The following is a 26,382-nucleotide window of genomic DNA, read 5'->3' on the forward strand; positions in this document are numbered from 1 at the left end:
AAATAATAATCATAGCACGCAATAATTACACAATTTTTTATGAAAAAATTTTGTATTAAAATTTTTTATTAAAAAATTTTGTATTAAAATTTTTGTGTTAAAATTTTTTTTAACTTAATTTTAAAAATTTTTTTTAAAAATATATAACTTATAAAATAAAATTGAATAAAAACCACATTAATTTGTGTAATCAAACTCGAAAAGACACGTGCACACATACACATATGTAATTTCAATAAAGATATGTATAATAATCCGAGATGAGTCAACTAAAGTTTAGTAAAACGATCCTATCTCAATTAACCTACGCCCCGTTTTAGATACTCCATGCTTGCCCTATCTTGCAATAATAAAAAAAAAAATAATAATAATAATAAGTAATACATATATATGTCTAAGACTCGGAGCTTGAGTTTAAGCTCAGCGAACATCTCATCTCATTCACTTCGATCCGAGCCGTCAAGACGTCAAGACATTATGAAGTACTACGCCTTATTTGTTCTTATGGGATTCGTCGGATTCTCTGTGTCCGAAGTTATTCAATTCCGAAATTGCGAATATCCTAAAGGTAATTATAGATCCTAGCACGAGATATAACCAATTATTATAATTAAATTATCATTTCTACTTATTTCAGAGACTAAGTTGAACTGCACAGTGCATGAAGTTAGAGTGAACCCTTGTGCTGAAGCTAGTCAGGAAAAGCCATGTCGTTTACAAAGGGGAAAAGATGCTAGTATTGCGTTTGATTACACTGCAAGTGAGTAATTATTCTTTAATTTTTGTGAAAGTGTTTAAAATAATTGTAAAAATAAAATTTTAAAAGAAGAATATGTATTTTATAAGCGAAAATTTTAGTTGTTCATTATAGAAATTTTTACTAGTTAATTTTAACTCTAAATTGAAAAAATATTATTTTTATTAAGAATTTTTTATCTTGATACAAAATTCTATTTTTTTGTCTGACAAATGGTCAAATTGATAAAAATAATTTTATTTTATTTTAGTGAAGATATTGTTTGTTTTCTAATTAAAATATAAACAAAAATTGATATTCTTTTATTAAAAAATTATTTTCTGAATATAATTTATATTCTTCTTTAAAGTAAAAAATTCTTCGTTAATTTTAAGCTCTAATTTTTAAAAATCTTGACTCAAATAAAATTTTAATAATATTATTTACAACTGATTATGTGTAAATAGTAGAAATTAATGACCTAGACGTCAAAAAACGACTTTAAATAAATAAATAAATAATGTAATTTTAAATTTTTGCTAAAATGCAAATATTTTGAACTGATTTTTTCAGACTTTGAAGGCAACACTTTGGAAAGTCGCGCTTACTGGGCTAATCAGTTGATCGATCTTCCCTTTGTCGGGATGGAAACGGACGCCTGCGCGAAAACAGTTTGTCCCGTTCAACCAGGACAAAAGCAAACTTATGATATTTCTATTCCCATCATGAAAGCATTCCCCGCTGTAAGTAACTTTGTAAATAATTAAGCGTTTTAATATGAATAGATATTATAAATAAAATTCCTCGAATTGAATGTGTAATCTAATTTAGATAACATACATTTGAAAGAGCGCTGGCCTCTCAATTGATAAATAGTCATCAGTCGCTATTCTTCACGAGTAACACTCGTTATTAATAGCTCATAGATATTGTTGTTTTGTTTAAAAAGAAAATTGCCAATACAATTTTTTAATTAACGTATTGCTAGAGCGCCTTTTTCAATTTTCAATAATTACTTTCTTTATACTCACTCAGTTTGTTATCGGTTTTACCTTTTTTTTTTTTTTAGAAAACCTATGACGTTAAATGGAGGATGTGGAATACTCAAAACCAGGAGTGCTGCTTTCTCTTCAAAATAAAACTGCTAAAAGAAACAGAATAATTGAAATTTTTTGTACAAGTATTTTTAATAATACTTTATTATTCTGTCAATGTCTTGATTAATTAAAATAAAATCATTTAGTACCTTAAATTTGTTTTTGTTATTTGTAAAAAGTTTAGAAGAAATTTTTTTATATTTATTTTATTTTTATAGCAATAATAATAAAAATTAATTGGGATGTTTATTTTTTAAAGAATAAAAAAAAAGCAAAAATAAACGCTGCGGACAGGATTCGAACCTGTGCGGGCATAGCCCATTGGATTTCGAGTCCAACTCCTTAACCACTCGGACACCGCAGCAGATGATAGATGCTATGAAAAAAAGACGTACTTGTATGTTTCACGCGTTAATATTTTGTGGTGATAAAATTGTTTGATAATAATTATTAATTTAATTACTCAATTTAATATAAGTTTGATAAACTATTGAATTTTTTAATTTATCCGAGTTTGAAGTATATTTATTGATTATGAAAAAAAAAAATAAATAAAATTGTTTGATAGAAATAATAAAATTTTTATTAAAAATTTTGCAATTTTCAAAAAATAATTTCGATTTCAATTATCAGCTGCGCATGCGCAAATGTAATTTCATAACACCCCCAGCGGCAGAAAAATTTTTTTGGTGATGTTTTGTTTAATTTAAGTTGACAATTATAAATTTTTGACTTCTTGTTAAATAAAATCTCCCAAAAAGCCAACATTTTTTTTTGTGACGCTTGGGACGTACTATGTAAAAGATAGTGCCCTCTACTTTTATCTAATTCTATAAGCAATTTTATTACTAATTTTATGAACAAATAGGTACTAATTAAAAAAATAAAATTACAATTAGATTCTTGCTATTTTAATAATTAGACGTTGAAAAATTTACAGTTTTTATTGATTAGGAAATAAATAAATTTCGAAGTGAGAATGACACTTCAAAATTGCGAAGCGCTAACTGTATTGAAAATAGTAAAGCTAATTATATAAATATCATTTCTTCAAATAAAAATTCAAATTTTTACATTTATTACTTGAATAACTAATTTTTAAAAAATCCAATAATTTATAAAGCGAAACTTAAAAAATTACAACTAACCTTAAAACTCAGCTGTTGAAACAAGAATATCAAACAATCAATGATTAATAATTAATTTTAGTTGATAATTCGGTGACAAAAAATTTTTTAGAAACTTTATTCACTTTCTATAAAATTTCCACTAATTTTAATAGTTGCCCAAGACCAACATCACTGTACAATCATTCAATTATCAATTCTAATTAAAAAATTGATAATTTACAAATTTCCGATGATTAAAAATAAATACTGCAATGAAATACTAGAGCGAACTATAGAAAATAATAATAAACGTCGGAAGCATCAAGTAAAAGTTCCCAGCGCCGTATTTGAGAATTCCGATCGCCCCGCCATCTTGTCAACAATTTTTAAAAGAAGACATTTCAATAATAATAAAAAAAAATTTTCGTCCACTAAAAAAGCTCAGAAAGTCTTCAAAAAAATTTTTTTTAGTAATTAAAACTAACTAATTATTTTTATTTCCAGTTTAATTAAGTAAAAAGTAAATGAAGACGGCCCTGCAGTTTTAACTGTTGCTATTGCCTGCTGGCACAACTCACCAACAACTCACCTGTTGGCCTCGCTTGAGAACAGTTGATCTCTGTCGATCTCTGAGTTCAAACACAGCCCATACTAGATGCACAATATCACATATACATATAAGTACGTAATGTTAGTTAAATAAATACAGAATATTATATTAAATATAATACATTAAAGACAGTGCGGGTACGATTTAACCGACAAGACTGCTATTAAATTACTAGTAAGTTCAGAGTTTAATTTTGCCTGTAAGAAACTTAATAATTGTTCGGTAATTGATCATCGGTAATTATAGTTGGTGTTAAAGTTCAAGTAAACATTGAGTACTGCAATTGTTAAAAGTAAATGCGGAGAATAATCCAGTAGTCTGTTTGTGGCCATAAAGGTAAGCTGCCAAAAATGTCATTGCTAAATTATTATATTAGTATGTAAATATATACGTGATATATGTGGTGAAATTCACCAAAATAATATTCAATTATTTTTTTTTAATTCACAAGAAATTTATGTATTATATCTTACATGTGTGTATATATATATTTATACGTATGAGTGGATGGATGTATAAATAATAAAAAGTGTGTACTAAAGAAATGAGGAAGAATAAGAATAAGATGGTACATATATTGTATAGGTAAAGGTTGGTGTTGGGTCACGTTCCCAAGTTCCGTTCCCACGGAATCGCGATAACCGTGACGGCATTGCATGCTTTGCTCTAACTATATTATAACGATATAAGAAAAGTTTTTTAATTCCTTAAATATTTATATCTATTACTGTCGCTAGTGTAGTATTGATAAGCTATCAGTTGAAACTAAAATTGCGTTTTATTGTTTCAGAATTTCGAAGATAACATCTTTACTATTGAAAATTGAGTTAGCCGACATTTAAAAATTTTTAGAATTTTTTTTTATTGAAAAAATTATTACAAAATTTTTTAAAAAATGTCACTTGTAAAAAACTTTAAAAACTGTAAGTGAAATTTTTTAAAAATATTTTTTTGTTTTAATTTAATTATTAAAAAAAAACCAAATAATTAAAAACGTTGGCTAACTTTAGTATCATTCTTTACTAAAAAAAAATACCAGTTGGAATATTAATTTAATTAATTTATTAATTAATTCATTGAATTCGAATAAAAATAACGGGTGAAATGATAATAATTAATGCTATTTGGTTATTGATACTATAAAAAAAGCAATACCGGTATTGAAGCATTCTCCTGCTAGCGATTTCTACACCTCAACGACATATGTAAATGCATTTCCTACCATTTCTTCACCGTCTTATTGTAGTTTAGTGACCTTCTTGTGTATGTGTAACATATACATTCTTGAAGCATGATATGTTAATTAAATAGCCCCGCGTGTAACGCGTACTATTAATTTCTACTCATATTTATAAATACACATACAAGTAACAGCTAATAATAATAATAATATTAATAATTAACTATTATTAATGGAAGAATATTAATATTGTGATATTAAGTGACAAGTGCTGGATTATTATTTAATATTAAAATTAATTTTAAATTACCACCCAGCAAATTGGCAAGACACTTAATTTTAATCTTTTAAGGACTTGGCACAATATGTAAGATGAACGGTGACCGACTATTAACCAATAAGGTAATCCTTATGCTGGGTCAATGTTTACTGGTTTTATATTACACCTTATATTAACTCTGGATACCTAATACCGCTTAGCAGAGACTTTCCTTTACGTATTTTTAAATTCTTTTACTTTTTAATTGTATTCAATTTTTAATTAATTTTTTTTTCTATGAAAATTAATTTAGCAGATATTTTATCATTTTAATAATTTTTTTAACAAATAAATTATGGCAAAAAAAAATGAAAATGAAGTTAGCCGACATTTCAAAATTTTTAGAAATTTTTTATTGAAAAAATTTTAATTAAAAAATTTCACATGTAAAAAACTTAAAAAACTATGAGTGCAATTTTTTAGAAATATCTTTTTAGTGGTAATTTAATTAATAAAAAAAATCAAAAATTTTTAAACGTCTGCTAACTATAATAACAAAGTTAGCCGACGTTTTTATTTTTTTTTTTAATTATTTAATTAGAACTAAAAAATATTTTTTAAAAATTGCATTTTCAGTTTTTCGAGTTTTTTACAAATGAAAATTTTTTTTTAATTATTTTGTAATAGTTTTTTTAATAAAAAAAAATTCTAAAAATTTTTAGATGTCGGCTAACTTAATTTTCATCTGCTAACTTTAGTGTCATAAAAAAAAAGTAGAAAAAAATTTGTCATGTAAAAATTTTTAAAAATAATTTTTTAAAAAAGATCTATTTGTTAAAAAAAATTAAAAAATAGTTAAGTGACTGCTAATTTAAATGTCATTTTTTTATTTATAGATATTATTATTATTTAATGGTCAATTAATTTTTACAGATGATGAAGATTAAAGAGCCATGAATAAAAATCAATCAAGGATGATGCATGTGAACGGGCACAATCAAAACTCATCTCAGGAAATGGGTAAATTGTTTACTGGTCTTATCTATTATATTAATTAATTAATTAATTGAGAACAATTTGATTGACGTTACGTTGCCATTGATGGCTTGAATATAATTGTCACTGTGGGTGTAGTTTAATTGATCCGGGGCGATTGTTTCGTCGACAATTGATTTTAGTCTCGTCAATATCAAAGTAGGTATGCTGTGTATGTATTATATGCAACGCGAAAATTGAAGCTACTTTTAGCTTTATTTACTCTAAAATAGGATGGGAGCGCCAGATATTAATTTTCAAGGCCTGTTGTACATTGTACAAACAAGTATTTAATTAAATTCAGCTATAATTGGAGGTTCGAGGCTTTATTGTGATTATTCTGTTATCTTCAGGTTTTTATGGAAAACAGATATAATAATATAATGACTAAACTGTCGGGTGGGATTTTCGTCCGGCGTTTACTTGCGTATTCAATCGTAAACTCATCCATAAACGCTTAAAAGGGTTCGCCGTAACAAGAGACAAGACACGTAGCTGAGAATTCCAGTCAAGTAGAGAAGAGGTGAAGGCATTTGAGTGTAAATTACTGCCAGACTCTATAACGCTAAAGATCTTACAAACTATTGAGGAATAACAGACGAGAGGACTCTGCTTGGACGTGAGCAATTAACGTTGTGGTTTTCTGTTAATAATTTGTTACAGCTCATTGAGTTAAATAATTTAGTATACACAATAACTATTACATTTATGAGACATTTTTTTACAGAGAAAATTTTTTTATGTTTATTGAATTTTTTTTATTAAAGAAGAAATTTTTTGGTAACAATTATTTTTTTTAATGAAGATAGATTTTATGTAAATATTTTAATTTATTCAAGCGTTCATTTTTTTTTTTTATTTAGATAAATAGTAAAAAAAGCATTTTTGATTAATTTATAAAATTAAAACAATAATAATAAATTAATTATGAAAAAAAATTCTTGAATTTAAATTGAATGACTAAAGTATCGAAAAAAGTGTGAATAATTATAATTACCAAAAAATTTTAATTATATTAATAACTAAAAACAATTTTCCTTAAATTTAAAAATAAATTGCCTTTATTTACTTAATATAAAAAAAAAATTCAACGATTCTGTAAACATAAAAACATTTTTTATCTGTAAATATTATTAAAAAAAATTTTTTCTTGACGAAACTACATTTTCCATTGACCTGAATATAATTCAAACTTAAAATTGTTCAAACAAAAAATATTAAAATAACAAATTCTTTTGAAACTCCGTTTTTTTTTCTCAGTAAAAAGGAAGTAGAATAAAATAGAATATTTCAATAAAAAATTTTCTTACCAACTTATGAATATTAACAAAAAATCGACAGAATTAAAAATGATTACCGGTAACATCCGTACACACCTACTAAATCCTTTTAAATCACCTAACTAATGATTTCTTCCTTGCAGCCTTGGAAGCTCTTTTACATTTAGCATTAAAAAAGCAATAAATTATCAGTATTGTTTGCTGTTTGACGTTTGATTTATTTAACTCCATAATCGATATTGAGCCTGTACATTCTGGATGAGTTAACAAAGCCCAACTTTGTATACGAGTTACATTATTTGAATAATTTTATCGAACCCTACGGAAATATACAATTATGGCTTCCGCTAAACGCAGGCTCAATTGTTGGCGAAATTTTATCAAAAATCAAGAAAATATTACCAAAAAAATTATTGTCAGTAATTGGAAAAAAAAAAAGAAGAATATAATTAAAGAAAGAAGCTATTAACAATAATTTATTATTGTTATTTTAATTATTATTATTGTTGTTATTGTATAACAAGTCGCAGGCTCAATTGTTGGTGAAATTTTATCAAAAATCAAGAGAATATTACCAAAAAAATTACTGTCAGTAATTGAAAAAAAAAAAAAAAAAAAAAAAAAAAAAGAAGAATATAATTAAAGAAAGAAGCTGTTAACAATAATTTATTATTGTTATTTTAATTATTATTATTGTTGTTATTGCATAACAAGTGAATTGAGAGATTACTTATCTAGTAAACGATAAAGAGTAAGGAGGTTTATGTTACGCGTCATCTGAACAATCTCAATTCTCAACTATTATATTATCTGTTGTACAACAAAACTAAACTAAACGCGTTTGGTTGTTATTGATCGGCAGTCTATACCAAACCAGCTGGACTGTTACGCGAGTTCATGTGAGCGGTTCTGACAGTAGCGTTAGAACTGCCACTGAAAATACACATGTGCTGAATGCGCACTCTTACCAGCGCACCCTCGTTTTGTTATTAACTTTATTTATTGTTTACTTTTGTATTACTCGTTATTTCGCTTCTTACAGTACTAGTGAATTTATTTACTCCATTATTTATTTTTATAATAAATTATTTGTAAATACACATCGGCATAAATAATCACTAAATTTAAGGACGTAACTTCACCGTAAATAACAAGTTATATATATGTAGATTTCTGATGTATAATGCTTCATGTTATCGTAATATATTTAACATGCTAACAATGTCATTCAAGTAATGTTAAAAGTACTTTTTTTTATCGGTGAATTTTTTTGTGCAAGCTTATGTTAATTTATTTTACTCCAATTATTGTCAAAGTAATTTTACGGATAAAATTTGGATTAGTTAATTAATATTAATAAGCGCATAAATATTTATTGAGTTTTAAGTGAGGCCGAACACGTGTGCGCGCATTTATTATACATTTTTTTTATTATTTTTAATATATTTTATTAGTTTCTTGTAAATCTATAAATTGTAAAATTTTTTTTTTGATGTTTAGAATATTTAAAATTTAAAAATTGTTTAAAATATTTATTTAAAAAAAAAATGTGATTAGTGAAGGAGGTTATCTTAGTTTTAGTTAGTGATTTAAAACGTTCACCGAGAGGTCAGTTTTTAATTTAAAAAATGTCTGTAGAAATGATGAATACAATTGACGAAGCTGAGCAGGCTTGGAGTGAGTATTTTTATCAGAGAATATTTCAAGAAATTTTTTATTTTCTGGCTCTTGATAATATTCTTTTTTACATATGTGGAAAGAAAATTAGGAGTCAACATATGTACTGTGTTTATTTTTAGAAAAAGAAAATATTTTATTTTTATTTTTAAAATTAGGTATATATTTTATCAGTAAAAATTATAATTGAAAATAATAAAAATTAAATTGCAGATGAGATGTTGGAATGCGAGACAGGATCTCTCCTTGGGAGAGTAGCAGACCTCGAGAGACAGTCCTTGGCACAAAGGGACGAGATTGTTTGTCTTCGTGCGACTTTAGCGGACGCACTAAGACGCATTGCGCAGCTGGAAAATCGCGACAAAAGAGATGACGAGAAACACGAAAGGAAGAATGATAGATTGTTGTCATCACCGCTGAGAAATGGTCACATATCTATGAGGAGTAAGTATAATGACTTTTTTTATACTAATTATAATTGTGAATGACAATAAAGTTAGTAGTCATTTGAAAATTTATTTTATTTTATTTAACAAATTAATTTTTTTGAAAAAATTTCATTTTTAATTTTTTAAAATTTCTACAAGTAGATTTTTTTTTCGTAATTTATTTGTTCAAAAAATTATCAAATATCTGATGCTAAATTAATGTTCATCAATATGAACAAAAAATATATTTAACAAAAAAATTTCTACCAAAAAATTATTTAAAAAAAATTGCATTTTTAATTTTTTACAATTTTTTCTTATCTTTTTTTTGCCATAATTTATCTGTTAAAAAAATTCTATAAATTATTAAATATCTGCTAAATTAATTCTCATATAAAATTAAAGTTAGCCGTCACTTGATAATTGTTTAATTTTATTTAACAAATAATTTTTTTTTGAAAAATTATTTTAGAAAATTTAATTTATAATTTTTTTAAATTTCTAAAAGTCGATTTTTTTTCTCATTTTTTTGCCGTAATTCAATTTTTAAAAAAATTCTAAAAATGATCGAAATTAATTTTCATTAATGATGATGTTCAATTAAATAATAGGAATTGAATATTAATATTATAGACGAGGACGTATATTACGTATTGTGGAATTATCGTGCCAAGACACGATATCACTTGAATGAATTCGCCAGGTTGCCCCAAATATCCACCAATGTCTACGTGTACGATGGAATTATAATTACGTGCGTGACTGGTTGATACCCCGGGTGGTATTAAATTTAAGCAACAAATATCGAGCGAGTCATAAGTATCAAGTATATTAACTCCTGCTTTTGTATCTTGCTATACGTGTAATAAGAGAACTCTCATTACAATCACCAGTACATGCACACATCATCAGGAAACTCTTCAAGGTCAATTTTGTTTCGAGGGGAAAGTTCGTGACAGTATATTGTACTAAAATAAGTTTATGTTAAGAACGTGCATACGCTCTTTAGTCAGTGTGTGTATTTAAAATTTATATTGTTGAGACCGCTTCCGTTCTCATCTTCTCGCGGTACTTTCTCTATCCGTTTAAACAAATAATTACTGTTACTGTTACTGTTGTTGGTTTTTATTCGGAATTAAGTCGCTTTGTTGGATGGATCATATGAATAGACGGTTAATAATATACATTATTTAGTTGTAGTTGGTATAATTTTTTTTTTCTTCTTCAGCAACCCAAAATTCGGCTCAAAAGGATGTGGTCAGAAACAGACAGACTAATTCACCGTGCCTAAAAAATTCATCGTCTTCTGGATCAAGTCAGGATGTTAGAGATTCTAATGTTAATTCTAGGAGGCCTGTTAGTTATACTGCACCTTCACAATTACCACAAAGGTTATTATTATTATTATTTCTTAAAAAATAATTAATGTTAAAAAATTTACAGCAATAATTATTATCAAATGTAACGTTCTCGCTAAATTTAAAAATATTATAATTAATTTTTGTTTTAAAAATTAAAATCGCTTCTGATAAGAGAGTCGTAGGGCTCCAGCCTAAACATCATGAGAGCTGGACCGTGACGACTTCTCTAGGGTAACCTGACACCCGACAAACGTCTTAGGCTCCGAACGTATATCTGGAGACTGAACTCCACCCAAATTATTAAGTTTTACAATATATCAACTAACGAAATTTTGGTGATTCATTTAAAATTAAAACTTTTATAAAATAAGATAAAAATTAAGAGAGAGCTAAGGAACGGGCCCATCTGGGGTTTATCGACACCCTAAAAAAAAAAAAAAAAAAAAAAAAAAAAAAAAAAAAGATTTTTTTAGAACATTACACAAATTATTATAAAATTCAAAATTATAAAATGATAATGATCAATACCATTTTTATTAAAATATTCATAATATTGAATATTAATATTTGTAATACAAAATAGTAATAATTATCATCGTAAATATAAAAAAAAAATAATAACTATTGTTATTATTATTATTACTATCTTGTATCATAAATATTGGAAACACTCAATGATATTTTCTATTATAGATAGATAGATAATAAATTTTATTTGATCCTGGAGTTATAAGCTCCTTCAGGACCATCAACAATACATAAAGTTAATTGTTTACAAGTATACATTTGATACAGTGTTTGCAATACAATTTTAAAGACCGACGTTAATTAATAATTAATGTACTATTATGTTAAATTATAAGATCAATGGTAATTATATTGATTGCAAGAAGAAATTAAAACAAGCCTGTTTAAAATTTTCAAAGGTGTCAATTTCTGTAATATCTGCCGGTAATGAATTCCAAATTTTTATGCCATGAATTAGGAAAGAATTTTCATAGACAGCAGAATTACTTCTTGGCAAACGCAGATAATCATTCCTGACGTCGCCTCTCCTTAATGTAATCGGCAAATATTCTAATTTTGATCTAAATAATTGATTATAATTTAGTTTAATTTCTTTATAAAATAGACAAGCTATGAAATGATCTCTTCTCGCGTTAAGTTTTAATCAGCCATTGATAATAAAAATTATCTTGTAATTTTAAATATTACTATTAAAATTGAAATTAAATGCATGAATTTATTTTAAAAATAAAAATAATGAAGACTATAATAATAAAATAATAAAAATTTATTTCAGGCGTTCAGTACACTATCAGTCAACAAATTCATTGCACTCAGATAGTCCTAGTAGCAGTAGTGTTTCTCCTGTGCCATCACCAAGTCCTCGGGCAACTCCACTCCCAACTGCCAGGTATTTACTTGTTCCTAAAAATAAAAACTTCAATTATAACATAAATCTAATAAAATAACTATCAGCAGATCTCCAACAACAAGATTATCAAATGGACCACCTCAAAGCAGTCTGAGGCGCGCAAAACGTTGGTCATCAACTGGAGACTTTATTCACTCGCCTCAGTCGCCAAACAACTCTCAATTAACAAGCTCCAGGTAATTTCCACAATTATAAATCCAAGCGCTCGCTTAATTATTTATTATTTATTATTTATTATTTACCGTGTAAATTAAATTCATGATAGACTTACTAGTTATTTTGGACCCTTATTGCACCGCATGCTTTTCGTTTGCATTGTCATTAATTTGTAGATTATCAACGTCGACCAAGTCACTGTTCAACCTGTTCAAGCCTCCAGTCCTGAACAACGTCAAGCATGGGTAATTAATTTCATTTGTGTGCTCTCACTATCGAATTCACTTTTATTATTTTTTTCTTAATATTTTACTTATTTCTAAACACTTATTTAGTAATTACTTATAATTATATATTTTAATTTACGTGATATAATTATGAGTGTTAACGTATGCGCATCGGCAGTGTCGAAGAAAGTTATTTGTTTCCGCTACGATCATGCAATCTTCCCATATAGACTTTCGCGTGTTTTATTTATTTCTTGTGTATCAAGTTCCAGTGATAGTTACAGCAAAAAATAAATAAAAAGTTTACAATAATATCTTACACACCTTTCAAGGTTCCTCTTAACATTTATGTAACTTTTTAAATTGTTATCATGACTCAATCTAGAATCATTTTATAGTAAAAAAAAATTCCGCCATTGCCTGACGTCATCTGACGCATTCTACCGTACAGTAGTAGGAGACAATTATTTATCAGTGTCGGCATTACGGCTGTAACTAAAAAGTGTGTTAATATAACTAGTGTATTTAAAGTAAACATTTAAAAACCTACTAAAAACTCTGTAAATACACTGAAAAAAAAACTATTTTTAAATAATTATCTCTCAAGAATTATTCTAATAAATTTTATGTGAAAAAAAGATTCTTAGAAAAAAAAAAAAAAAAGTCGATATTTATTTTTTCTACGTCGTTGAATAAATTTATGATTGATTAAACTTTTATAGAGCAAGAATCATTTTTAAAAAAAAATTCAATTAACTTGGAAAAAAAAAATATTATTGAAAAATTTTTTTTCAGTGTAATTACCGTTAAAAAAAAAAATTAAAATTAAATTAGCCATCTCAAAATTTTTTTAAATGAAAAAAATTATAAAAATTTTATATGAAATTTTTTTTAAGTATTTTTTGACTTGTAATTTAATTAATTAAAAAAATTATAAAAATTTTTGAACGGCTAATTTTAATATGAAAAAAAATAAAAATGAATGTAAATATTTATTTTTTGAATTTAGTACCAGAGATATGCAGTACAACGAGTCAGAAGGTACAGTGCGTATGTACTTACGTGGTCGACCGATAGTCCTCCACGTTCCTACGTCCTTCATAGATACCTACGACCCACATAAAGTAAACACGCCGCCTCAGAGCAAATTGAAGCTAGACTGGGTGTATGGATACCGAGGAAAGGATTGCCGTAGCAATTTGCATCTGTTGCCTACTGGAGAAATCGTCTACTTTGTCGCATCAGTGGTCGTCCTCTACAACATGGAAGAGCACTGTCAAAGGCACTACTTGGGACACACTGACGATGTTAAGTGTATCGCCATTCATCCCAATAAATTAGTTATCGCAACAGGTCAAGTTGCTGGACATGACAAGCGAGATGCTATGGTAGGTATTTACTCATTTCAGACATTGATTGATTCGAAGCTTCCATATCAGTTCATCTACACGGAAAAAAACAAGATGACACTGAATATCATCCCAGATTATACTCAGTGATATCTGTGGTGAAAAAAATTTTTAGATAGTAGCTAAAAAAATCCAGATTATGCTGCGTGATATCTGGATTATACTCATTGTAATCTGGATTATATTAGCTGCTATCTGAAATTTTTTTCGCTTAGTATAATCTGAGATGATATCCAGTGTCATCTTGTTCTTTCTGTGTACTTGGAGATTTATGAAAATTAAGTTAGCCGACATGTAAAATTTTTTAGAATTTTTTTTTTATTGAAAAAATTATTTTAAAAAATTTTTATTTGTAAAAATGTTTTTTTTTTTTTTTTAAATATTTTATAGTTACATGTTTTATGTCTAGACAAATTGTTTTTATATTGATGGTATAGATTACCATTCAATATTTTGCAATCAAATCAATTTATTCAATCTTCATTTTTATAGCATCAGATTTCTTGATAATATTATAAAAATTGCTTTTATATAAATTGTAAAAATTTATTCTCCAAAGTAAATCCGATCAGATGACATTTAAACAAGTAATGATAAAATAAAAAAAATTTTTCAGCCTCACATAAGAATATGGAATGCCGTGAGCCTGGCAACGCTGACTGTAATCGGTATTGGTGAGTTCGACGGATCGATTTGCTGTCTGTCATTCTCTAAAGCAGACGGCGGCAGTTATCTTTGTGCAATAGACGAGACTTCTGATCATAATATTTCAATCTGGGATTGGCAGAAGGGAGAACGTGGTACCAAAGTTACCGAGACCAAGGTATTGTTATTTTATTATTTAGAGTTTATGCGATTACGAAGGTAGCAATTTTACTGTGAATTGGTCTTAGGTTGTAGACAGCTTGAAAGACCGTCTGATTTTGAATGGCATAATTTATAATAATTGAAATTGCAGTGCTCGGTAGACACGGTCGTGTGCGCAGACTGGCATCCGTTGGAACGCAACCAGATAGTATCCTGTGGCAAAGGACACGTATCATTTTGGTCGCTTGACAATGGTGGTATGCTTTATAAACGCATGGGCGTTTTTGAAGCCAGAGAGAAACCAAGATACGTAACATGTCTGGCGTTTAATCAAAATGGTGATGTCCTAACTGGTGATAGCAATGGAAATGTTATTGTTTGGGCAAGAGGTAATTTTTTTTAAAACTATATACCAAAATTTATTATTATTATTATTACAAATTAATTTTTTATTAATTGTAAATGGATCAATATTATTTTGTTTTATATTTATGATGAAGTATGAAGACTATTTAGTTGCGACTGCATGATTAATTAGTTAACTAATCAAGTCGTATTATTTTAATAAATTGTAATGTAAAAGAAGAAATATCAGAAATTATTCAACATATAAAAATTTTCCATGATTTAAATTTTTTACTTAAAATTACATTTTATACTAAAAATTCATTTAATAATAATAAATTTTTAAAATATTAAAATATTAATATTAATATAAATATTAATTCAATATTAATATATATTAATATTAATATTAATTTTAATATTTGAATATTATTTTATTATTATTATTATTATTAAATTAATTTTTAGTATAAAATGTAATTTTAAGTAAAAAGTTTCAATCGTGGAAAATTTTCATACATTTCTTCTTTAGCAAGAAGAATATGATGATAATAAAATTGAATAATTTCTGTTAATAATAATAATACTCTCATTGGTTAAAAATTTTGGCATTATTATTATTATTATTATTATTATTGTTATTGTTATTGTTATTATTATTAAAAATTATTTTTTTCTTTTAAGGAACGAATACGATTGCAAATTTAGTAAAAAATTTGCACGAAGGATCAATATTCTCAATTTGTGTATTAAAAAGTGGAAATATTGTCACCGGAGGAGGAAAAGACGGTCGTATCCTATACTTGGACAACTCCCTGCAGCAAACTGGCGAGGGAGCTCAAATAGAAGACCATTTCGGAGGAATAAGAACTCTGTCAGAAGGCAGAGGGTCGCAGTTGCTGATTGGAACCACGAGAAATTGCATTTTAGTCGGAGACACCGAGATTGGATTTTGTCCAGCAATGCTGGGTCACACAGAAGAAGTTTGGGGTCTGGCTGCCCACCCCACGCTACCTCAGTTCGCAACTGCTGGCCACGACAGACTTCTTCAGATGTGGGACAGCTTGAGTCACTCCGTGGTGTGGAGCAAAGACATTGGCGAGCAAGCTCAGAGCGTTTGCTTCTCACCTGACGGCAGTGTCATGGTAGTCGGATGTGTATCGGGAAAATGGCTGGTGATTGATAGCGAGTCCAGGGAATTTTATACTCATCACAATGATGGAACTGAAGCCCTTCAAGTTGCTAAATATTCACCCGACGGTATGCTTCTGGCTATCGGGTCAAGGGATAATTGCATTTATATTTATCAAATTAATGAGACTGCTCAGAAGTATAGCAGAGTTGGTAGATGTATGGTGAGTGTTTAAAAAATTTTTTTTTTACTTTTTAAAATATTTTTATAATAATTAAATTATGAAAAAAAAATTTTACATTTAGATAATTAAAAAAAAATTTTTTATTTTTTAAAATATTTTTATAATAATCAAATTATGAAAAAAAAAAATTTACATTTAAAAAATTGAAAAAAAAAAATTTCGAATTTAAAATAAAAAATGTAAAAAAATTAATTAAAAAAATTTTTTATTGTTGAAAAAAATTTTTTTTTCATTGAAAAATAATGAAAAAAAATTAAATTTGTAAATAATGTAAAAATATTAATTAAAAAAAAATTTTTATTGTTGAAAAAAATTTTTTTTTTTAATTAAAAAATAATGAAAAAAATAAAATTTGTAAATATTGTAAAAATATTAATTAAAAAAAATTTTTTAGGGGCATTCGAGTTTTATAACTCATCTAGATTGGTCAGTAGACAGCCAATACCTTCGAAGTAACAGCGGAGATTACGAATTACTTTACTGGAATCCTGGAGTATGCAGACAAATTCCGCAATCATCAAACTTAAGAGATGTCGAATGGGCTTCACATACCTGTGTAATTTCATTTGAAACGATCGGAGTATGGCCAGAAGGTGCGGATGGTACGGATGTTAACAATTGTACTCGTAGCGGAGAAGGAAAATTACTGGCAACTGGAGATGACTTTGGTAAAGTCAGATTGTTCTCATACCCGGCATGCCAACCAAAGGTAATACAGAATTCATATTTCTTCCTACTACCAGTATATAAACATAAACTCAAGCTACTATTAACTATTTATTTTATAGTTTTTATTAAAATAATAATAATAATTTATTTTACAGTCACTTTCATACACGTATGGCGGACACTCAAGTCATGTAACAAATGTTACATTCCTTCACGATGACACACGTTTAGTATCAATAGGTGGGAACGACACGAGCGTTCTCCAGTGGATTGTGAATTAATCAGCCGATACATAATCACACAAGTCAAAAATATTTTTAATCAACACACCTAATGCACAATCAAAATAAACAAAGTCAGGAATGTTTCGAAAGTTTATTTTATATTGTATATAATATATTATTATACAGTAAATATAAAATAAAAATACTATTATGATACCGTCCAAGTAATGTCAATTTTAACTGAGCGTGCAATTCAGACTTGTGTCCAGTTGTTTGTTTTTGTTATTTAAAACAAAAATAATTATTTGTTAAATATCAGAGTAACTATTTAAAGAAGAAATCTATTTTTCTGGAAAAACTATATAACTAAATTATTTTCAAGATTTAAATATTGTACAATAAATATTCCACTAATGCAATAATATTTTCCGTTTTAAAATACACACGCTCTACCAAAGTTTTTTTTTTATATAATCGGTGTCAATATTCGATTGCACATTAATAATGTCATATTAAAAATATTTATATTTATAAGTGTGTACAGTTAATTATTTTTTTTTTTTTTTTAAGTATTGCAATAATATTATTATAATTAAATTTATAAAAACAATACTATTATTTATATTTAATTAATGATAAAAAAAAATACTTTAGCGATATAAATGTAAAAATATTTCTCACTATAATTATATGTGTTGATACTTTGGTAATTGCATTAATGCGAGTTGTGAAAAGTAAATCAATGAGTAAACATAAAATAAGTATACCTCGTATTGAATTGATTATTTATACCTATCATACAATTGCGACACACAAGATGTAGTTATATGTTTAATATTACATAAAGGAATTTAAAATGTTATTGGTGTGTGTATAATCGACACCGCCGGTTAATAAGTATATATATTTAATTTGTTTAATTTATTTACCCGAGTACCTACATACATATAAATATAAATATATATATATATATGTACTATGATTACCTCGCAATCGCTCCCGCGTACTTTATATTACTTACGCGCTGAAAGAGTTTAACTGTGATGTGTTAGAGCATGTATGCTGTGTAATGTATATTGTGTATGTTATATGGTATGGAATCAAGCCACAGACTTACGGGTACGGAAGTAGGACAACACTTTCCCTCGTCTTTCATTCGCGCTTTGTAAACCCATTGTTACCTCGCCTTCATGACTCTTATTGCTTATACAATTAACTCTTGTAAACACTTATCAATAAGTGTCACCCATCAGACAGAATTATATTACTTTTACTAGCTAACAACAATCATTGATGAAATCTGGATGATTAGCATAAGTAAAAGTGAATTTTAAAATCTAACTTGTACGGAGAAATGTCCAAAAAAAATTAAAAAAATAAAAATAATATTGTCATCCGATGACTAAGGGAATAGAGTGAGTGTGTGTTATGAAGAAGAAAAATAAAAGATAGTATCATATAGAGGAACCACTTGGCTACTTACATACCACTCCAAATCAAGGACCAGACCAACCAGACCGACCGGTTTTCTTTCTTCCTTCTTGCTCACCCCTAAACAGGATGCACTAAAAAATTTTTTTTTTAGCTTCTCCCTCCTACGTCGCCTTTTTTACTCTGTATTTTATACAGGTGTCCTCTAAGGCTCCAAACCATCCGAATCTCAACCCGGTTCAGTTTGCGTTATCTAAAAAATAATATTTATTACAAGTTATAACGTCATATCTACCCCGCAATTTGGCATAACAGGTTTACCCCCTTTCCTCTCCTCCCGTAAGCTTTAAGATTAATCAATTCAGTTTAAAAATCTTTATAATTTACAAGTTACGATTTTATTGTACATTGTACGCAATATTTATAATTAATTTTGGTTCCCGTTTGTGCAACACAACCCACTGGATAATAGATTTATTTATATTATAATATAATTAAGTAGTTTGACTAGAAGGTGGACTGTTTTATTTAGGGAAAAAGAAAGATAAAAAAAACCCTATGTAATGTTTGTCTTAGCCTAAACATAACTTACTTATGATTAGATAATGCTTTTTTGATTTTACACACATCCTTAAGTGTTTCTAATTGGTCCAATTTAGTATTATAAAATTTAATTGACACATCTTTGATATATTCGCTTAGCATAGGAATAGAATACATTTTATTTAAATCTAAAGTTTTAATTCTAAGTTCAATGTATTTGATCATTTTTAGGCATTTGTTCTGTAATACTTGAAGCTTATTATAATTAGTTTTGCACGTATTTTTATATATAATGATTTTGTTCTTTTCGCTAACTGTACTTTTTTTTTGAAAGATTTTTTTAAGATTAATCTATAGCATACTTACATATAACAGTGGCCAGAGCTGACACCGCTTGCGAGAGCCGCTCAAATGGCGCCATCTAGATTCAACCTCAAAAACCTCCAAAATATTGTATCAATATCAAAACAGGTGATGGATTTTTTATGTTATCTTATTTATATTGAGTAACTTGATATTTGATATGATATAAGCTGAATATAAAAATAAAAAATGAGCTAAGGATGAAAAGGATTATTTTTAGTGACCAGAAGCCAAAAGTTATAAGCCCTTACATCCTTGTAATTTACAATGGCGATCGAGACATCGCACGTCTTGAGAGTGAAGACGATGCGACATGATGATGTGTACTTATGACCACAGAATACTCAAAGAGCTGCATATTCACGTGCATTGTTGCACGACACTCTCCCTTGACATGGCTTGACGCAAGAATGCTTCAACGTGTGATACTTGCTAACGAATTGTCTGCATCAACTTTTTTTTACTTTTTTAGTAATTTAAATATCTGTACATATATTATCTTCTCCGATTCCATTGTCCGCACAAATAAGTAGTGAGTTCTGTTGCTTACTTATACAACATTATCTGTACAATACAATACACATATCACCTCATATTATCGTAGATATATATATATTTTATATTTTGAAATATATATATTGATAAGGAAACTACTTTCAATTATCGCACAACTTCCTTCCGGTTATGATTATTCACTGCTTATTCAATTGTATCGATAATTAACCGCGATTCTAATCAGTTGTGTTGTGAAAGTAATACATCTAAAAAAAAAATTTATAATTATAATCGCTTTTATTATAATTATTAGTTTTACTTTTATTATAAATTATTATTTACCTAGTAAAAAAATTTTTTTGCTTTAAATTATTTATATAGTCTTCTCGAAGATTTTTTGGAGTTAACTATTTTTTTTACAATGTAAAAAATTGTATATTGAATTTTTTTTTCATTATCATAGTATATTATTAAATATTACTAAACTTGATTTGTAATTTTTTATAATCATAATAATAATTGACTCATATCTTCAAAGCTGAAAAAAAAATATTGTTATTATTACTTGATACATTAATAAAAAATATTCATTATTAATAATAATAATAATAATAATAATAATAATAAAAATAGAAAATGAAAATAACTATAAGAAGAAATATATGATGAATTGTTAGGGAGTTTTGTTTATCATTTTTTATGTTTGTTAAGAGCTTGAAGTAATGAATAGTAAGAGTGAGACTATCACAAAATATAAGAAAAATATGAGAATGAGAGTAAAAAAACGTAAAGAAAAAAAAACATTAAGAGACTGAACCACTGAAAGGGAAAAAGAAACTGGGAGGTGCAGTGTAAGTGGTCTGGTGTATCGTATAATGCCGTTTTGCTGTGTATACATGAAACTGAGTGAGAAATGAAGCTCGCACAACGTTATAACTAAAAAGAGAAAAGATTAAAAATAAAAAACTGTCCATAAGTATATCTATATATCTATATATATAAGTACTACAGTTGAGACGAAACAGGTTCTGTTATTCCTGTGGCGGTTTGGAAGATGCTGAAAGAGAGAGACTCGCCAGCACGGAAGAAAGACAAGTAAAAAATAAAAGCATAGTAACGTAAAAAAACGTTGGAAAAAAAAACCCCATGGCAAATTACTTCACTCTTCAGACTTGAGGTCTCTTATTCGCAGACCCATCACTTATTTTTATTATTAACTACAAAATCTTTAGCGATCTCATACTCTGATCATCTGATCATTTATATTATATTATATTTATAAATTACAACTTATAAAAATGAAAAAAAAAAATTACCCACACTTGCTTGATGGTGTTTAAGTGTTTTTTTAAGCGAATATTCAGCGTCTAGCTAGTGCGGGTGCTCATAAAGATGTTGAGAATCATTAAACGCATATAACTAGTAGGCATTACATATGCGTAACGCGACGCACAATACTACAGTACGAGTAAAAACGTACGCAGTATTATGTATATATTATCATTATTGTTATTATTATTTTTATCATTATTAGTTGCCGTTGTAATGTCTTTCGTTTTATTTAGTCCCTTATATATCTTCGCGGTTAAATTTTTATCACCATTTCTTCAGAGCTTTGTTCAAAGTTTTTAACAACGGCATCACGTTTTCAAAACTTCCTTTTACTTCGCCTTTACTTGGGTCTTTTGTTGAATATCTAATACCTTTTTTTTTTGTCCATAACATAAAAATTTTAAAAAACAATGTGTACATGTCCTCATACATAAATTATCCTGGAGACTTTTTCTTTTACTCCATCCTGAAACATTTTAATTATTAATAATATTTTTATTTATACAAAAAAATTATTAATAAAAATTTTCTAAATATACAATGTGAAATTTTTTCAATTTTTATTGTAAAAAACTGCTTAACTTAAAAAATCAGGAAGACTATATTTGTTTTTACCAAAAAAATTTTTTTTTACTACGTAAATAATTATAAAGACAAAAATAAATAAATAATAATAATGTAGTTTTAAAATTAATAATAATAATTATTATTATTACTATAATTTAAATTATCCTGTTCGTGTATATACTATGTATTTGTATTTGTATAAATTACTTGAGTAATATTCTGAATGAAGATGATGAGTCGGACTGTACATCAGTAAATTTGTATCAATTGCTCGTACAGCTGCAGCTTCAATTTATTGTGGGATTAGAAACAATGAGTGAGGTCAACTAGTGATGGTTCCTATACCTTCTTGTCAGAAAATAAATGTAGACCGTCGTTTATTATTACTCTCATCATCATCATTATTATTGTTATTATTATTATTAAATTTTTAGTATAAAATGTAATTTTAAATAAAAAGTTTCAATCATGGAAAATTTTTATACATTTCTTCTTCAGCAAAAAAAATATGATGGTAATAAAATTGAATAATTTCTGATATTTCTTCTTTAATAATAATAATAATAATTTTTACAATTGTAAATTGACTATATTTACAATTGTTATTGGCTATCTAGTCTATTGCACAATTTTTCTCTAATTATTTATAATTTTTTGTTAGCCTGTATTCCCTTTAGGCATAAACAATTTTTCATTCTTATTGGAAGCTTTCATCACTTGGAAGCTTGTTGTACCAATTTAAATCTCTATAAACAATAGATTTTTGTAATAATAATAAAAAGTACTTACATTTATATTTATTCCGTTACAGATAATACAACATAACCTCATCCCGCCTCATCATTTCATTGCTGTTTGTTATTCTCTGGACTACAGTAAGACCGCTTATGACGTCAATATCCGAAATAATTACCAGATGTTGATCACGCTCCCACCATCTTCTCGTGGTTCTTTGTGCATTAATCAATTCATTGCTGCTCGACAATATAAAATACATTTAAGTATAATTAAGCGACACGAGTTTGATTTTTGTGATAACATAAAATCAATCTATGGGTAATTTATTTATCCAAATATTTTATATTTTATTTATAATACTCACTCCTATTTATCCCTTTCTTATTTTCTCTATTTTTATTAAATAGAAATTGAGATAAAAATTTACAAATCAGTTCCAAGTTCTAACCTAAAAATAGAAAAAAATCATCAGAGTCATAATCTCAGTAAATTTACAATTAATTGTTGGTGTTAAAAAAAGCGATAAAATGATATTATACAGCATATATACTTACAGATTAATGTTAAAATAATAATAACAATAATAGTATATATATATATATATGCGGGTATCCTTGAGAAAAATAATAAATTCATAATGTAATCACGTATTTAGTATATGAAGTTGAATGGCCAAGTAAGTATCAAGATTATTATTATCATTATTGTTATTAATTTATTTATTTATTTATTTATTAATTTTTTAATTAACAAGACAATTGTCAAAGTATTTTTATTCAACACTGGATTGATATAATTGAAGGTTTTAATTTAGTGTACAATTATGATGAGTCTACTCCAATTAATTTAAACGATAACCCGAAATAGTAATCGGAGATAAATTCGACCTAACTTGTGTGATTAATGAGCGTATCAATAAAAAAATAACTTTAAAGTGAGTGAAATAAAAAAAATTTACAATAATGAATAAATAAATAAATAAATAATTATCATATTTATAAATTTATACTTATGTTTGTAATAAGTATAAAAAAATATCATTTCTTTTCAGCTCGCTTTGTTTGCGCAGATCTCTCGCTCCCTCTTGTATCAAAGATACTCTCCATTCCAAGAAGTGTACAGTCATTGGAAAAAGTACACGCTAAATTGCGTTACTTTAAATCAACCAGACTTAAACTTACACTTACACACTCGCACATACTCATACTTATAAATAATAAATACAAAATTACAATCATTATAAGACATTATCCACTTTATAACTTTATTTATTAATTGATAAAATTATTTTTATGGATTTTTATAAATAAATTTGGCTGGGGTACAAAAAATATAAATAAAATTTTAATGCGTTTCTTTTATTATTATTATTATAATTATTATTTATATGTATATTGTGCACGTGCGGACAGTTTACGTTTTCTTCTTGTGAATCTATTATATATATCTTTAAGGAAATTTGCCTTTACCTTTAGTTTCTTTTTGTAAAATCATTTTTTAACCATGAAGAAATGAAATAAGGTAAACGGAAGCTGCGTTAATAAAAATATATATACATATATATGTATAACTATGATGTTCATATATGTATATATATATATATATATATAGAAGATTATAAACACGCACTGTACGGCCATGAACGCATGCGGCGCGATACGGAACCTCTCCTTTGTCCGTCAACTGCTGATGCTTATGAGTATATATATATATTCTTCATTTATATATGTGTATATATAATATTTGCGTGCGCGCGTGAAGAGTTAAGTATGAGAACGACGTAGGTATTATATATATATGCATATGTGTTTGTATATATGCGAATATACATATATATATGTATATATAAATAGGTGGGGCAAGCACGTATAGACATACATAAGCCGATACAAAACCTACTCCTTTGTTCGCATGCGATATATCTTTCGTTTCTTCCATAAAGCATTACGCCCTCATGTATCACAAAATTATAAATCAAAAATAGACTTTATATATCTAATTTTTTTATTAGTAAATATCTTATCTTTTAACAGTTGCTTGTTTTTGGTGATCTTGAAACCAAGTTTTGATAAAAATATAGATTTAAAAAAAAAATTTTTTAATTTACTTGTTTTAGATTTTAAGGAAGAATAATTCTTAAAATTATGGAAAATTTATTGAAATTTAAATTAAAAATTTTTGTTATAATTTTAGAGTAGTTAAAAAAATATTTTAATAATTTATTTAAAAATTAATATTCAAAACTGCGATAAAAATTTTATAAAAAATTAACTATCGCAAAAAAATCTGTAAAAAATAAAGAGATCTTTTTGAAGCTCATTTTAAAATGAATGCATTATTATTTAAACAAATATTTTCAGTTTTAGTATTGAAATTTTTTATTTAAATTTAATCTAAAAATTTATTATTAATTTTTATTACAAAAATTTTAGGTAAAAAATTATGGAGAAAATAATGTTTTACATAAAAGTCAAAATAAATATTTAAAGAAGAAATAATTTGACATTAAATTTAATTTAAATAGGTAAAATTTTTATTGAAAATTCTAAATTTTCTTTCCCGTTTTATAAACTTCAGTAGAAATTACCAAAAATTTAAACTTCAACTCCAAAATTTACCTTTAAAAACTAAGTTGTAAATAACAACATTTCCGGTTTTAAAATTTAACTATTTGAATTCCACCAGCAGAATGAATATTTAACAAAATCTCGAGATTTATGAATAAAATGTTTATATTTATATCGGTATATACCGGGTAGGCATTATTGTCCGTACATATATAAGGAGAGTTTGGTCGTAAAGTGGACAAACAGGTATAAGGAAAATGAAGCAGAGCATGTTACCTCAATGTCACAATGTATCCTGGAAAAAACTAAATGAATTGTATTTGTGCAAGAGCGTATAAGAAAAGGTCGGAATAATGAATTTGAAAAAAGGTATTGTCAAGATAAAGTTTAAAAAAAAAGCTCACGGATCCATGTCCGCCATAATTTTCTTTTTATGATGTTAAAATAGTAATTTGTGTTGTGCTGGGTTTAAGTTTAAATCTAGCAGAAACCCTACTGCGCTAAGACCATTTCGACATCACAAAAAGATCTTGGCTTCACGAATAGTATAAGTATAAGGCATTGGCAATTTTGTTCCCCTGAGTTTTTATGACCTGCTATGAACGCCGGCAGGGTCTTTTTAGATTTCTAGTAGGGCCCGACATAAATACTAAACTCCTACTCTTCTAAAAAAATATATCTCTCTCTATATATATATATATATAGTACCCAAGTGTGTACTGTCCTCTTCAAACGGTCTTATCTAAACCAAACTCAATGTCAAATGTACTTTTTTTGTTACCTCTTAAAACTTCTTCACATCCGTGTTATCTTGGGCTCCAAATCTCCAGAGAAGAGCGACCAAAACTTTATTTGTGAACCTAAAAGAAAAAATACATTAATTATTTTGAGTTTTACAACTAAATTAATTATAAAAAAAAATT

General features: G+C 27.0%; 2 protein-coding genes, 3 long non-coding RNA genes and 1 other non-coding gene across 15 annotated transcripts; 3 read left to right on the top strand and 3 right to left on the bottom strand.

Moving 5' to 3' along the window:
• The first annotated feature begins 404 nt into the window (after nucleotides 1-404).
• On the top strand, nucleotides 405-1,984 carry LOC123260294 (MD-2-related lipid-recognition protein-like). Its single transcript, XM_044721303.1, has 4 exons — nucleotides 405-568; nucleotides 638-760; nucleotides 1,310-1,479; nucleotides 1,806-1,984. Exons 1-4 carry the CDS (start codon nucleotides 478-480, stop codon nucleotides 1,896-1,898), a joined length of 477 nt encoding a protein of 158 aa, XP_044577238.1. The 5' UTR covers nucleotides 405-477; the 3' UTR covers nucleotides 1,899-1,984.
• A 131-nt stretch (nucleotides 1,985-2,115) lies between these two features.
• Trnas-cga lies at nucleotides 2,116-2,197 on the bottom strand. Its single transcript has one exon. It is a non-coding gene; the product is annotated as a tRNA-Ser (tRNA).
• A 1,334-nt stretch (nucleotides 2,198-3,531) lies between these two features.
• LOC123262059 (echinoderm microtubule-associated protein-like 2) lies at nucleotides 3,532-17,710 on the top strand. Of its 6 annotated transcripts, none has more exons than XM_044724064.1 (13): nucleotides 3,532-3,888; nucleotides 5,925-6,011; nucleotides 9,197-9,427; nucleotides 10,640-10,802; nucleotides 12,076-12,189; nucleotides 12,255-12,386; nucleotides 12,543-12,611; nucleotides 13,603-13,981; nucleotides 14,619-14,825; nucleotides 14,961-15,198; nucleotides 15,839-16,509; nucleotides 16,925-17,239; nucleotides 17,355-17,710. In XM_044724064.1, exons 2-13 carry the CDS (start codon nucleotides 5,945-5,947, stop codon nucleotides 17,478-17,480), a joined length of 2,712 nt encoding a protein of 903 aa, XP_044579999.1. In that variant the 5' UTR covers nucleotides 3,532-3,888; nucleotides 5,925-5,944; the 3' UTR covers nucleotides 17,481-17,710. The 6 variants fall into 6 exon arrangements, with proteins under 6 accessions (XP_044579999.1, XP_044580000.1, XP_044580003.1 ...); XM_044724065.1 differs by having other exon boundaries at nucleotides 12,258-12,386; XM_044724068.1 differs by lacking the exon at nucleotides 12,543-12,611.
• On the bottom strand, nucleotides 12,046-12,907 carry LOC123262060. The gene is made up of 2 exons (XR_006508849.1): nucleotides 12,482-12,907; nucleotides 12,046-12,203 (listed from the first exon to the last, which is right to left on the bottom strand). It is a non-coding gene; the product is annotated as an uncharacterized LOC123262060 (long non-coding RNA).
• Nucleotides 17,711-19,008: 1,298 nt separating the features above from the next.
• Nucleotides 19,009-26,321, bottom strand: LOC123262063. 5 transcript variants are annotated; one of them, XR_006508854.1, is made up of 8 exons: nucleotides 26,241-26,321; nucleotides 23,257-23,340; nucleotides 22,944-23,128; nucleotides 22,362-22,499; nucleotides 20,415-20,521; nucleotides 20,012-20,324; nucleotides 19,764-19,930; nucleotides 19,009-19,107 (listed from the first exon to the last, which is right to left on the bottom strand). It is a non-coding gene; the product is annotated as an uncharacterized LOC123262063 (long non-coding RNA). The 5 variants fall into 5 exon arrangements; XR_006508850.1 differs by having other exon boundaries at nucleotides 20,012-20,521; XR_006508851.1 differs by having other exon boundaries at nucleotides 20,012-20,521; nucleotides 22,362-22,502.
• On the top strand, nucleotides 23,320-24,156 carry LOC123262064. Its single transcript, XR_006508855.1, has 3 exons — nucleotides 23,320-23,568; nucleotides 23,647-23,826; nucleotides 23,944-24,156. It is a non-coding gene; the product is annotated as an uncharacterized LOC123262064 (long non-coding RNA).
• Nucleotides 26,322-26,382: the final 61 nt, after the last annotated feature.

This window comes from Cotesia glomerata, linkage group LG3 (genome assembly GCF_020080835.1).
Source record: "Cotesia glomerata isolate CgM1 linkage group LG3, MPM_Cglom_v2.3, whole genome shotgun sequence".
In the NCBI taxonomy this organism is placed as follows: Eukaryota; Metazoa; Arthropoda; class Insecta; order Hymenoptera; family Braconidae; genus Cotesia; species Cotesia glomerata.

What these genes read in the sequence shown, in the direction of transcription:
- LOC123262059 (XM_044724064.1), top strand. Translation starts at nt 5,945, where the DNA reads ATGAATAAAAATCAATCAAGGATGATGCATGTGAACGGGCACAATCAA. An exon ending in AAACTCATCTCAGGAAATGG is followed by an intron (nt 6,012 to 9,196) that starts GTAAATTGTTTA and finishes ATTAAATTGCAG; the next exon opens with ATGAGATGTTGGAATGCGAG. An exon ending in CCAAAGTTACCGAGACCAAG is followed by an intron (nt 14,826 to 14,960) that starts GTATTGTTATTT and finishes TTGAAATTGCAG; the next exon opens with TGCTCGGTAGACACGGTCGT.
- LOC123260294 (XM_044721303.1), top strand. Translation starts at nt 478, where the DNA reads ATGAAGTACTACGCCTTATTTGTTCTTATGGGATTCGTCGGATTCTCT. An exon ending in TGCGTTTGATTACACTGCAA is followed by an intron (nt 761 to 1,309) that starts GTGAGTAATTAT and finishes TGATTTTTTCAG; the next exon opens with ACTTTGAAGGCAACACTTTG. An exon ending in TCATGAAAGCATTCCCCGCT is followed by an intron (nt 1,480 to 1,805) that starts GTAAGTAACTTT and finishes TTTTTTTTTTAG; the next exon opens with AAAACCTATGACGTTAAATG.